This window comes from Mus musculus, chromosome 4 (genome assembly GCF_000001635.26).
Source record: "Mus musculus strain C57BL/6J chromosome 4, GRCm38.p6 C57BL/6J".
Lineage (NCBI taxonomy): Eukaryota > Metazoa > Chordata > Mammalia > Rodentia > Muridae > Mus > Mus musculus.
In genome coordinates, this window is record NC_000070.6 from 149260372 (window position 1) to 149272463 (window position 12092).

General features: G+C 40.3%; 1 protein-coding gene across 17 annotated transcripts in view; it reads right to left on the reverse strand.

Annotated features, from left to right (window-relative positions):
• The window catches only part of Kif1b (kinesin family member 1B), a 131455-nt gene that overhangs the window by 84053 nt on the left and 35310 nt on the right, over positions 1 to 12092 (reverse strand). For 5 of the 17 annotated variants that reach the window (NM_001290995.1, XM_006538592.3, XM_006538594.3 and 2 more), the window contains exons 6-14: positions 10346 to 10524; positions 9491 to 9602; positions 6835 to 6912; positions 5881 to 5946; positions 4974 to 4991; positions 3244 to 3319; positions 2328 to 2406; positions 1765 to 1907; positions 789 to 830 (exon numbers count right to left, since the gene is read on the reverse strand). In NM_001290995.1, the coding sequence (NP_001277924.1) occupies positions 789 to 830; positions 1765 to 1907; positions 2328 to 2406; positions 3244 to 3319; positions 4974 to 4991; positions 5881 to 5946; positions 6835 to 6912; positions 9491 to 9602; positions 10346 to 10524 (793 nt within the window). The remainder of the gene's footprint in view (positions 1 to 788; positions 831 to 1764; positions 1908 to 2327; positions 2407 to 3243; positions 3320 to 4973; positions 4992 to 5880; positions 5947 to 6834; positions 6913 to 9490; positions 9603 to 10345; positions 10525 to 12092) is intronic. The other 12 variants (XM_006538595.3, XM_006538593.3, XM_006538591.3 and 9 more) reach the window with 3 other exon arrangements.

Sequence of the window (12092 nt, forward strand, 5' to 3'; positions counted from 1 at the left end):
GCCACCACTGCCCAGCTATTTAAAATTTTTAAATAGTAATTTATGAAAAGAGGAGAAAATATCTATCTAGTGATCAAGTAAGATAAGGCCTAAGATACGAAGAAAAATCAACGGAGCTCAGCACAGGTGAGTGCTAATCCAACACGCACAGAGCTCTTTAATTACAGACAGTTTGGCTAACTAGAAATGAATTTTGTAATTATACAAAGACTCACATTTATAATGCTAATTAAAAAGGATATTTCCTATTAAATAATTGGATCATAAAAGAAAGCAACTCAAGAGGGAAAAAAGTGTAGGAGTAGAAATGATTAAAAGCTCTGAGGTAAACTGCCTAACCTAAACATGGGGAACCATGGCACCACAGGAAATCCACTCCTGGGTATTGTAAAAAAAGGATAAAATAAGCTTATCAATAGCAGAATCAAAAAAGAGATAATATGTTTAAGGTCCCTAGAACAGGGCCAATTATATTATAGATTTTCAGTAAATATGAGCTTATCAAGTGTGACTAGCCTTTTCAAGTGTAATTCTGAACTTGCTTTAATTATATGGTCAGGAACACTGAAGATGGAGTAGAAGGTCATCTTCAGTGAAGGCATAAACTAAAGTTCACTAAGTTACTTTGCTAGAAGGAGGAGGGTAAAAACAAGAGAACTGGACTTTCCACCCGACTCTGTCTGGGATTTCCCTGTTAGCAATGCTGGCATGCAAAGCTCGCTGTAAGGCTGACCCAGCAAAGGCAGGTTAGCAAGTCAGTGCACTGGAAATGACCATGATATACACACATTTGCCTCCACTTCCAGAGTAATCATCGATCAATGGGTCAACTAAAGGTAAGCAGGAGGGAAATACAAGAAGGGTCAAAGTTCAGAATCAGTAGCAATAGAGTAGCATTTGGCATTTGGGAAGATAAAAAAAATGAAAATTCAGTAGTATAGGTTATCATTTTCACAAATTATATTCGTTAAAATCCAGGTTCTAATCAGTAAGAGCTAAGTTGGAAGAGGGTTTGAAATCTGTAAGTATTTCAAAGTATAATATTTTACATTAAAAATAAAAATATGCTTTATTAAATAACCCATATTCTATCTGAATAATCAATTTTATGGCAAGAACTTCTTTCTAAAGAACTGAGGTTAAAACCCGAGCCTTGTCATGCTAAGCCATAATGAGCTGCACTGCCAACCACAACATACGAGAGGTTGGCTTACACACTATGTAGATGTTAAAGCAGGCATTATAAAAGAACACTGTACAACAGTACTTTCTGCACGTCTAGTTCTTGAACTTGACAGGAATTAGACTTTTGTCTTCACTTTCCCACAGAGAACAAGGCTCACTGCAAGGTAAATGTCCTCTAGAAGCAGATCTTCAATGGTGAGTTCTTACACAGGTGCTCTCACTACTACACTAGCCCAGGGAAACAGCAGCTTCCAAGTAATACTTTTAGGAAGTGGTTATTTTTTCAGAATAAATTTAAATATCTGTGTACATTCTACACAAAGAAAATCTGAGACTGTTTCACTGGCACCACCTCATAAAACCATTTTTACTACCACTTAGTTTCATCAAGTCTCTAAACTCTAAGCTTATTTATTTACTTATTTGAGATAATATCTGTGTAGCTCTGGCTGGCCTTGAACTCAGTAAGATCAGCCTGCCCGTGCTTCCCAAGTGCCCACCACACCCAACCTTAAGCTCATTTAAAAAATAAGAGTCTAGAGAGGAGAGTAAAATTCTATATGATCCCAGTTCACTTACTATCAATAATATCTCCCAGTCCCTGAGCACGAAGAAGGTCCTTCAGTCGGGTCACTTCCTCCTTCAACTCCCGAACCAGCTTGGCATTCGGGTCCTCATTGATAACAGCATTGCATTTAATTTGTTTTGCACGATCTGCGTATCTAGATACAGAGAGAAAATGCATTCTTGCCATTTCTCAGAGGTTCTGCTTCTCATACATGCCATGAGCTCTACACCAAACATTCTGAGGACTTATACATTTCAAGATCCTTGACAAATACATTATTTGTATGAAGCTTTACAGCATCCTACAGAGGTGACAAAGACTAAGAACTTAAGTGATTGGCTAAGATCACAATAGAAATAAATACCAGAGAGAGGTTCAAACCCAGTTTGTCAGCCTATTACAAAAACAAAAAAATACCCTCTCATTTATCCCAATGAAACTGAAAGCCACATAAGTAAATTCCATTAAAGCAGAAACCATTTTCCCCTTATTATGACACACACGACACCCCTCACAGTGTTAGAAAATCTATGGCATACAAAACTACTCAGCTCCTGAGATCAAAGGAGAGTACCTCAGTGTGCTCAAAGTTTCATCGTAGTTGATGTCGGCTGGGCTCAGAGCAGCAACCATTGCAGTTCGGGAGTTGCCACCTGAGAAAACGAATGATGAGGCTCTCACTCAAGCTTTTTACAAGAAGAATTTTATTTACTGTGTTAAAGCTGACAACAGATCCTAAAATGTAATCAAAAGCCAACAATTTCTTTTCTTTTCTGACAAGGTCTCACGTAGCCATGCTGGTTTGAGCTGGTTCATTTCCTAAGTCATGGGTTTAACCCAATAACGTTCTTCAGTGTTCCCTGCTGTGCTGTTCCACTCATATCCTGCTCTCCAGCTCTCCTGACTTCAGCTCCTCTCCTAGGCTCCCTTAAACAACCCCAGCCAGGTAAATGTAGCACAGGCCTACAATTCCAGTCCAGGAGGTAGTGTCAGGACTTCAGTGCAGCCTGGGTTGTATATGACCCGTCTTAAACAAACAAACACACAAACACAAACACCTACTCTAATCAAGACCTTAACCACTCTACCACAACTGTCCCCAGGGATGGGAAAGGTGGCTGATTACTTTTTTTTAATGAGGAGCAAAAAACAAAGCGAAAGGCTGAAAGGTCAGAAACCCTCAGTGGTGAGGAGGGGTAAGACTGTGCAGGGTCCACTCAGCTACATCCACGTGGCGCACACACACTCATGCACATGAACTAGATAGACCTTGGTGGGGGCAGGGGCTCTTAAGGAACAACACCATAAGCAGCTGTATGGAGCACAGACGACAGTAGCTGCAGCTCAGCGCATGTCCTAAGGTAAGTGAATCAGCCCGGGAAAAGCAACAGCAAGAGCAGAAAAAGACAAGAAGCGGGGAAATGAGCTACCTCATGACACAGCTTTAAAAAGACAACTACAGAGGTAACGGGTACTAGTGGTCAACATACCGAGATTTTCTCGAAGGAGCCAAGTAAGTACAGAATCCCTATAAGGAATAAAATCAGTTTTCTTCTTCTTTTTACTCTACAAAAGGGAAGGGAGCAATGTTAGCACACTATGGGTGGAAATTCACATGGAAAGCACACCAGTCTAAAACCCTGAAGTAAACCTAACTGTGCTGGTATTCTACCATGACTCAAATGTTCTACTTACAGGCCAATTCCTCAAAAAGCGCATGCAAAACAATTTCTTTTAGCATTTCATTTTTAAATCTTTATGACACAAAACAATCAAGAGAGTAGTAATGCAGTGTCCATGGCAGACTAACCATGTAGCTTTAACCATTATCAATATTTTGTCACTACCCAAACCCTTGAGTAACCGCAGGCACAGGTCCCGACTTCGCAGATATATTGAATATAAGGAACAAATTTAGTAAATCTAACAATGTAATACGATTATCTAATGTTCCATCCATGTCTTCAGGCCATGTCTTTAAAACGTCGATTTTTAAAGAAAACCCAGTATTTAACTTGTAAACACTCAGGCACGTTATCTTTGATGAGCAGTTAAAACCAGCATCACCAAAAGCAGCAGTGATGCACCTGGCAGCACCAAGTTTGGTTCCCAAAACGAGAGAGCCAAGCACCAGGTACTGTCCTCAAGTACTGTCCTCAAGTGCCTGCACAGTGCCATAGCATAGCATACACCAGTAAAAAAACCCTTTGAAAACAAACACCCCAAAGTGGAGAAAACAAACCAATTGAACACGTGAACACTAAATGCTTTGATGTAAATACTGCCTCTACCTGAGTTTCTTGCATATAATACTTAACTACTACGTGATCTGAATTTTTTTTTGTGCAGAAGAATAACAAACACTTTTTTTAAAAAATAGAATTTGTATATAAATATAAGGAAAAGAAAAACATATACCATTGGGTAAAAGAAAATAAAATCAATCTTTTCTAGCTTCAGTTAAAAATTTAAATTAATTCTAATTTTTTTAAAAGACTTATTTAATTTACATGAGTACACTGTAGCTGTCTTTAGACACACCAGAAGAGGCCATCAGATCCCATTACGGATGGTTGTGAGCCACCATGTGGTTGCTGGGATTTGAACTCAGGACCTTTGGAAGAGCAATCAGTGCTCTTAACTGCTGAGCCATCTCACCAGCCCTAAATTAATTCTATAGCCTTTACTTTATCTTAGTATAACCAAATAGTAGGAAAAAATGTTTTAAATTACTCATAAACGTCTATGGTGGGAAATATGTAAAACAATTTACATATATTAATAATATATAAACTTGTTTTATCTTACTTGTTTCCAATAATTTCAACAAATCAGCTATGCTTTAGAACAGGGCTCTAAAGAAATGTTACTTACTACTCTTGGGTGGCTTACAGAGCTATGGAGACACTGACACAGATCAGTGGGATAAACATCCCGACACCATGTAAACGCTTCCTTAAATTTCTCTCTTGTTCCTTTATTTTTATCCCTTCTCCAAAGTACTTTGTGTTCCTTAATTAATTCTGGTGTGAAGCCTCATGATTCACAGCCACCCTAAATAATCATTCTAAATTCCAAAGCCAAAAAAAAAAAAAAGAAAAAGAAAAAGAAAAACCTTTTGGAAGGTTCTATTCTAACTCATGCCCTATTTATCCTCTGAAAGTATTAAAGCCATAGAGCTTATCACTAAGCTAGTTCAGCGTGACCATCCCCACCGTACCTTGCTTGTGCAGTTATCCTGCAAACGAAAGCATTTAAAGGAGAGAAAAGGAACATGGGATAAGCCTCGAGAATAAATGGAAATCAGAACACTTTCTAGGGACAAGAAGAGGTTTAGTTCTTTTTAGTGATTCAAAGGACCAATTAAATTAGAGCATACAAAAACTACCTTGGGTCTTAAATTTAAATAATGAAGACCAGCAAATTTTGGTTTAGTTTTAATGTGTCAGTACTGCAAAAAAAAAAAAAGACCATTTTATGTACACATGCACTGCAGAAACAATGATGGTATGTTAAGATTATGATGGCACTGAAGACTTACAGTGCTGGTGTTGCCTTCTGGCAGTGGCACTGTAACACAATGCACTGGTTGTAGAAATGCAGGTGGACACAAACCTATCCTGCCAGTCATATGGGACACACCGCACTCAATCAACCGCAACTGGTGATTGAGACTCACCGACGTATCGCTATTTCCCCTACTGTTTTAGTGTATTCTGTTTACTTACTACAAGGACAGAGTCAGTGAATGGCGCGTTTCTAAGAATGCACTCGTCTCATTAAGTGACACCTGACTGTGCTTTAAGGATGTGTATTCCTGGTTTCTAAACCAACATCATTCCCCAAAGCCACATTGTTCAAAACCCTCCAGAACTACGTCTCTAACTGGAGACTCTGAGGGAAAACCTACAAAGACACGTTTGGTTATTATGAGGTGTGAAGTCAGACAGCTACAGTTGCTATCATTCTCCTTTCAGTACAAATTACGTCATACTCTAGTCCTACCTGGAAAAAATCTAAATCACATAACAAGGCCAAAACCTGTGCGCCCTTCGCAGAGAAGCACGGGATCAACAAGCTCACCTGCCGAGCCCACACCTCCTCTTAACGGGAAACAGGAAACTTACCACCTCTGCCAAGGCCGAAATGACTTTGCCCAAAGTTGTAAGGGACTTATTGATATTTGCACCTTCCTAAGATAAACAGAAACACGGAAGAGTTACAACAAAGAATTTCTACTACTGCACACCACTCATAATGCTACAAGCTGAGCGTCTCTGCTTTCTACAACATAAGTTCTAACGACGCCTGCAGCCTTCGGTCTTTCCTCTCCTCGCTTGGTGACACTCACCCATCTCCCAAACCTCTCTGCCTTCAAGATGCTTATGCTGCAGGACCTCACAGAAGCAAGCCTTCCTCCCACAGCTACCAACACAAAAGGCCTGCTCTTGTTAAACAGCATCTCCAGTTCAGACTTGCTCTTACGTCTGTAGCTTGTAGATCCTATTCTCCTTACTGTCTCTCCCATCTGGCCAGATTCTGCCCATTTCTCCACATATAATATAACCCTCACTCTTGACCATAAAGCCTTTTGTATTTTATTATCTAACTAATCATTTATTGAAATTATAGATCAATAGTTGGGATTTTTTTCCATTAAAAATTAAATTTAAAAATTAGGTTTGTATGTCACATAGTCTCTGGTGCAATTCTGCCACTGCAGCATAAAAACAGTCTTGGGGGCTAGGGATACAGCTCAGTTGGTAGGTAGTGTGCTTGACCAGCCCACACAAAGCACCAGGACCACAGACGAGACATGGTAGCAGAGGGAGGCAGGAGGTACAGAGTTCAAACTCATTCTAGCTACATGTTAAGGTCCAGACAGGACTGCCTGAGAACCTGTATCAAAGTAAATAATATAGTAAATGCCACTATAAGCAATATATAAATTAAAAGACACAGCTATCTCTTGATAGAATTTTATTTGTAAAACTAGACAATATGTAGACTCAGCCCCTAGCCATAGTTTAGCCTCATGATACAAACACTGACTGACTAGACCATCTTACTAAAATAAGTACCTTTAATCGAGTTCCTTTGGCACCAGTTGAATCAGCCCGTTCACTTCCTGCTAGATCCACCAAGCTGATTTTACTGACCTAGGTAAAGAGTAAGAACATGAAGATTAAAAAGTAAACAAGATAGCTGGGTGTGGTAGCACATGACTGTGATACTAATGCACCTCAGGAGGCAGAGGCAAGAGGACCATCCCTGAGCTCAGAGGAGTCCAAGACCTAACAAAAAACAAACCAACAGTAGTCCTTATACCCAGGAAACATAGACAGATGGGTGTCTGTGAATCCTAGGTTAGGCTGTCTCCACAGCACGTTTCAGGCCAGCCAAGGGTACGTGGTGAGTCTGTGTCTTACTGCACATTGACCTCTGTGTGTATATGCATGTGCATCCACACACAACACATCCACAGACACACACATGAAGCCTACTAACTGACATATGAAACATGAAGCACTGAACATGGAGCTCTTATCTACTTCTGGGGGCAACTTATTATTCTGAAAATTGTTTAGTGGTTTCTTAATAAGCTAATGATGCCTTTAATATCAGCACTCAGGAGACAGATGCAGGAAGATCTCTGTGAGTTCAAGGCCAGCCTGGTCTACACAATGAGTTCCAGGACGGCCAGGGCTACATAATAGACCCTGACTCAAAAGACAAAACGAAACTAACTTAAAACAAACCCCCAAACCAGAATCTAAACACACATCTGCCACAAGATTCAACTCTATTCTTAAGTATTCACCAATATAAATAAAAATCCACTTGCCAGCTGGGCATGGTGTGTATAACCTGTAACCCCAATACTTGGGGGGCAAGAGAATCATGAAGCTGAGTGAGTTCAAGGTCAACCTGGACTAAAGAATGAAACACGTACTCAGAAAAACAAGAAACAAAACAAATCTCCACACACATGTATGTACACAAATCTCATAGGGCCAAATTACAAGGCAAAATTAAATAATGGAGTATTTGCAAGCAATGAAAAGGAACCAACTAGTGACATAACACAAACGATACCAAAATCATTTTTTTTTTTTTGAGACAGGGTTTCTCTGTGTAGCCCTGGCTGTCCTCGAACTCACTTTGTAGACCAGGCTGGCCTCGAACTCAGAAATCCACCTGCCTCTGCCTCCTGAGTGCTGGGATCAAAGGCGTGCACCACCACGCCCGGCTGATATCAAAATCATTATGAGCAAAAGGAATCGAGCAATACATACAACATACATACATACATACATACATTAATGTACATAAAACTATACTAGATCTAAACTAATCTATAGTGACAAAAGCATATTAAGAACTGTATGGATGATGTAGAAGAAAAAATACTACAAAATTTGTAGAAATACTACAAAATCACAGGGCAACTTTTTGGAGTAACAGAAATTCTCAGTATGCTTATTATTTTGCATATGTAAGCATTCATCAAAAATGGTCAAATTTTATACTGTGAATATGTGTAGGTTATTATACACCTTTATAATTCCTCAATGAAATTGTTAAAAAAATTTCAGGACAGTTTAGACAAAAATATCTAGAAGGGATACCCTAGGTTCAATTAGCTGAAACAAAACATAGTTTCTAAGCATAAAATGATCCTAGCTTTTCGTGACAACACTATCAGAAAGCACTCACCTTACAAGGCAAAAGGCAGAGAATCCTGTCTAACTACTAGTACAGTAAGTCTAGATTCACAGCATAGTGGTACAGCACTTATCTAACAGGAGTGAGACCTTATATTCAATTCCAAGCACCCCAACCCACCCTACCCCAGCTGAAAGAAACCTCACATTTTAAGTTTCAGCATCATAATTATTTTTATTAGTTTCAACAACAAAATTAACTGATTGGCTCCTTGGTGCCAGACACTGTTATATGCACTTAACCTACATTAGTATTTAATCCCTTTAACAACTCTCTCCAGTTGTCACAGAAGGGAGGGATTAGAGGCACGAGGAGTAAGGTAATTTGCTAAAGGTTATGTAACTAAAAAGTAGCAAAGCCATGACTCAGAGCATGCAATTTCATTCCAAGCTCCATAATATTTAACCACTAATGAAGTGAGAAATTAACAATCAACATGGCCGGAGAGAGTTTGCCTAGCATGCCTGATGTGCCTCTGTCCCTGATATCAGAAAGCCCGGCAGCGACCAGGGAAATCAGGGGCTAGGAATGGCTTAGTAGCAGTGCCTGCCCACCCTGCAATAGGCTCAAGTTCAGGTCTCAGTAACAAAAACAAACAAGCAAGCAAAGAAAGGTACTTAAACAAATTAGAGTGGGTCCAGAGTTATTTCCCAGGAATGAATACTCTGCCTGCCTATTCACCTGCAGACATCATTGCAGCAGCTTTATCAAAGAACATTACTGTGGTCTAGTCAAGAAGAAAAGGTATTTTTCCCCAACAGACCCACTTAACTGATTTGCATAAAATACACTATTTTCCCAAAGTTTTACATTTTCTTAACTGTGTTTTCTATCTTTCAGCTGCACAGCAGACCCAGCACAGTAGCAACTGGCATGAGATAAATGGTGAGTAGAATGAAAAGCCACTCCCTTTAAGGGAGAGAACAACACTGATCCTGTCCAAACTGCAACGAATAAAAGGACGCTCTCCACAGAATCCCTTCACAACCTCAGCAATCCGCAGTCTCCCACCTTCTCAGTAGAAAGGTTCGTCTCAGGATCCTGTTTCTTCTGGGTAAAGACAATGGTGAACACAGCGTGAGAACGGCTGCTTGTCTCATTCATGTTGGTAGCTGCCACAGTCCTAAACAAACCGAAGGTGACCATTTGACAAGAGAATTCTTCCATCAGAGCTACAATGGACAGCCGTGCAGGACAGTCACCTTACCCTTACTGCGACTAAAGGACTGTCACTTACAGAACTGCTCTAACTGCTGTCTTCGTTGTGTGCCCACCACGTTTCCCCACAACTCAAAAGGCAACGCGCATCAGAATCACTTCTCATGCCCCAGCTATCCCTTGAGTAATCACCAGAGCATTTAGTTCTTTTTTTTTTTGACTTTTCAAGACAAGGTTTCTCTGTGTAGCCCTGGCTGTCCTGGAACTCACTTTGTAGACCAGGCTGGCCTCGAACTCACAAATCCGCCTGCCTCTGCCTCCCAAGTGCTGGGATTAAAGGCGTGCGCCACCACACCCGGCTTAATTTTTATTCTTAACTGGCTCGTTTATTCTAGAATCAGTTACCTCATCTAGATATTACAGCTAACATTTTACCATAACTTAATCAATACCTAAGAGTTAACCAAAGCTCTGACCTGTTTCCACAAGGCAGCATTTTAATGAAGAGAGCTACTTAATATACTGCAGCCTCTACCTCCCCAGCATACCCAGACTCAAGGCTCTACAGCTAAGGCAACTTTCATGGCTACAAATGTTACTTCAATCCTCACCTGAAAATGAAAGAATCTCAAAATGTGCCAAAGGCTTAGCTCTAGTCTGTGTATTTATTAGTTTATTAGATCAGCCTCTAGTCTGTTTCCACCATACCTGGCTTTGTTCCCAGCATCCATCAGGTCAGCGATGTCAGTGTAGGAGGTGACCGCCAGCTTGGACAGATCCTCCACATAGGGTCCAAGAAGCGGGTGTTCACGCACACGCAAGTTACCCTTGTTTTTGGGATTCAGTAAATCTCGTACTCTCTCACAGTAAATTTCCATGTAGCTCACCTAGGAACATTTTATTAAAGTAAATCAAAGGATCTAGAAAAGATACATACACATTAAACACTTTTTCAAAGTTAAACATAGTGATATAGACCTTGAAAACCCAGTATTGAGGAGGCAGAGACAGAAAAAACATGCCTTCAAAGCCAGCCTAAACTAAAAGAGGAGATTCTGTCTCATTTAAAAGCAAATTCTCAGGGCTGGAAAGTTGGCTCAGCAATTAACAGCACTGACTGCTCTTCCGGAGGTCCTGAGTTCAAATCTCAGCTACCACATGGTGGCTCACAGCCATCCATAATGAGATCTGATGCCCTCTTCTGGTGTGTCTGAAAACAGCTACAGTGTACTTACATATAATAAATAAATAAATCTTTTTTTTTTAAAGCAAATTCTCAAACGCTGTACAATTCTAGGTCACAACACCATAGCCCCGGGTCCTTTATTCTACTGGCAATGTGTGCAGATATCATGTCGCATGGGTCAGAAATAGTCTTTCTCAAGAAGGAAGAGGCAAACAGGTATACATATGGCTATTTTTCTTAGGCAGAAAATATATTTTTAGTAGAACTTTATTAGTACCCCTCTCTTTTGAAGCAGGGTCTTTATAGCTAAACCAGGCCTCAAACTTGCAATCCTCCTGCCTTACTGTTCAGGTGCTGAGATTACAGGAATGTACCATCTCACCCAGCTTTATTGGCATTTTAAAAATCCGTATTACCATCAGTATTTAGGCTTAAAGTGAGGTTATTCCAAGAGCCTGGAAATTAATTAATTAATTTCTATCTCTCTTTCTCTTTTTTTAAATTTACTTAGTTTATATGCATTGGTGTTTTGCCTGTATGTATGTCTGTGAGGGTGTCAGATCCCCTGGAACCAGAGATACAGACAGTTGTGAGCTGCCATGTGGGTGTTTCTAGTTGAACCTGGGTCCTCTAGAAGAGCAGCCAGTGCCCTTAACTGCTGAGCCAGCCCCGGAAATTAATTATTTTTATCAGAATTAAAACCAATTTAATTAAAATTAAATTGTTTTCTCTGCAGAGAAAACAACAACTAATTCTTTTGCTTTGCGTGTGTTTAAATGGGCACACATGTGGACATGCTTGTGCATGCTAACGGTAAATCTCATCTTGGGTGTCCTTCCTCAGATACCATACACCTCTTTTTTTTTTTTTTTTTTTTAAATAGGGTCTCTCACTGGCATAGAGCATCGGGTAAGAGAGCAGCAGGGAAGTGGGCATGCCTGCCTGCTTGGAGCTGGGATTCCACGTTCACACCACCAGCCTGGCTTCTTTACAGCAAACACTTTGAACTGAGCTGTCTCCCCTGCCCAGTAACTAATCTTTTAAGATTGACCACAGTGCTATTAACTATGGATAATGGATCCACCAGGACAATGGCTTAAGGAAGACTTAGGAAGGCTCAGAAGATACACTCCATGCATTCCTGTCCCACCAATAGGACACGGCTATGGTGGTGGTGAAGGAACCATGCTGTAATTTCCTAATCTGAAGCAGGACTCGTCCAGTCACTTCCCTTTCCTCTAATCCCTTGCTCATCAAATCATCAGGATT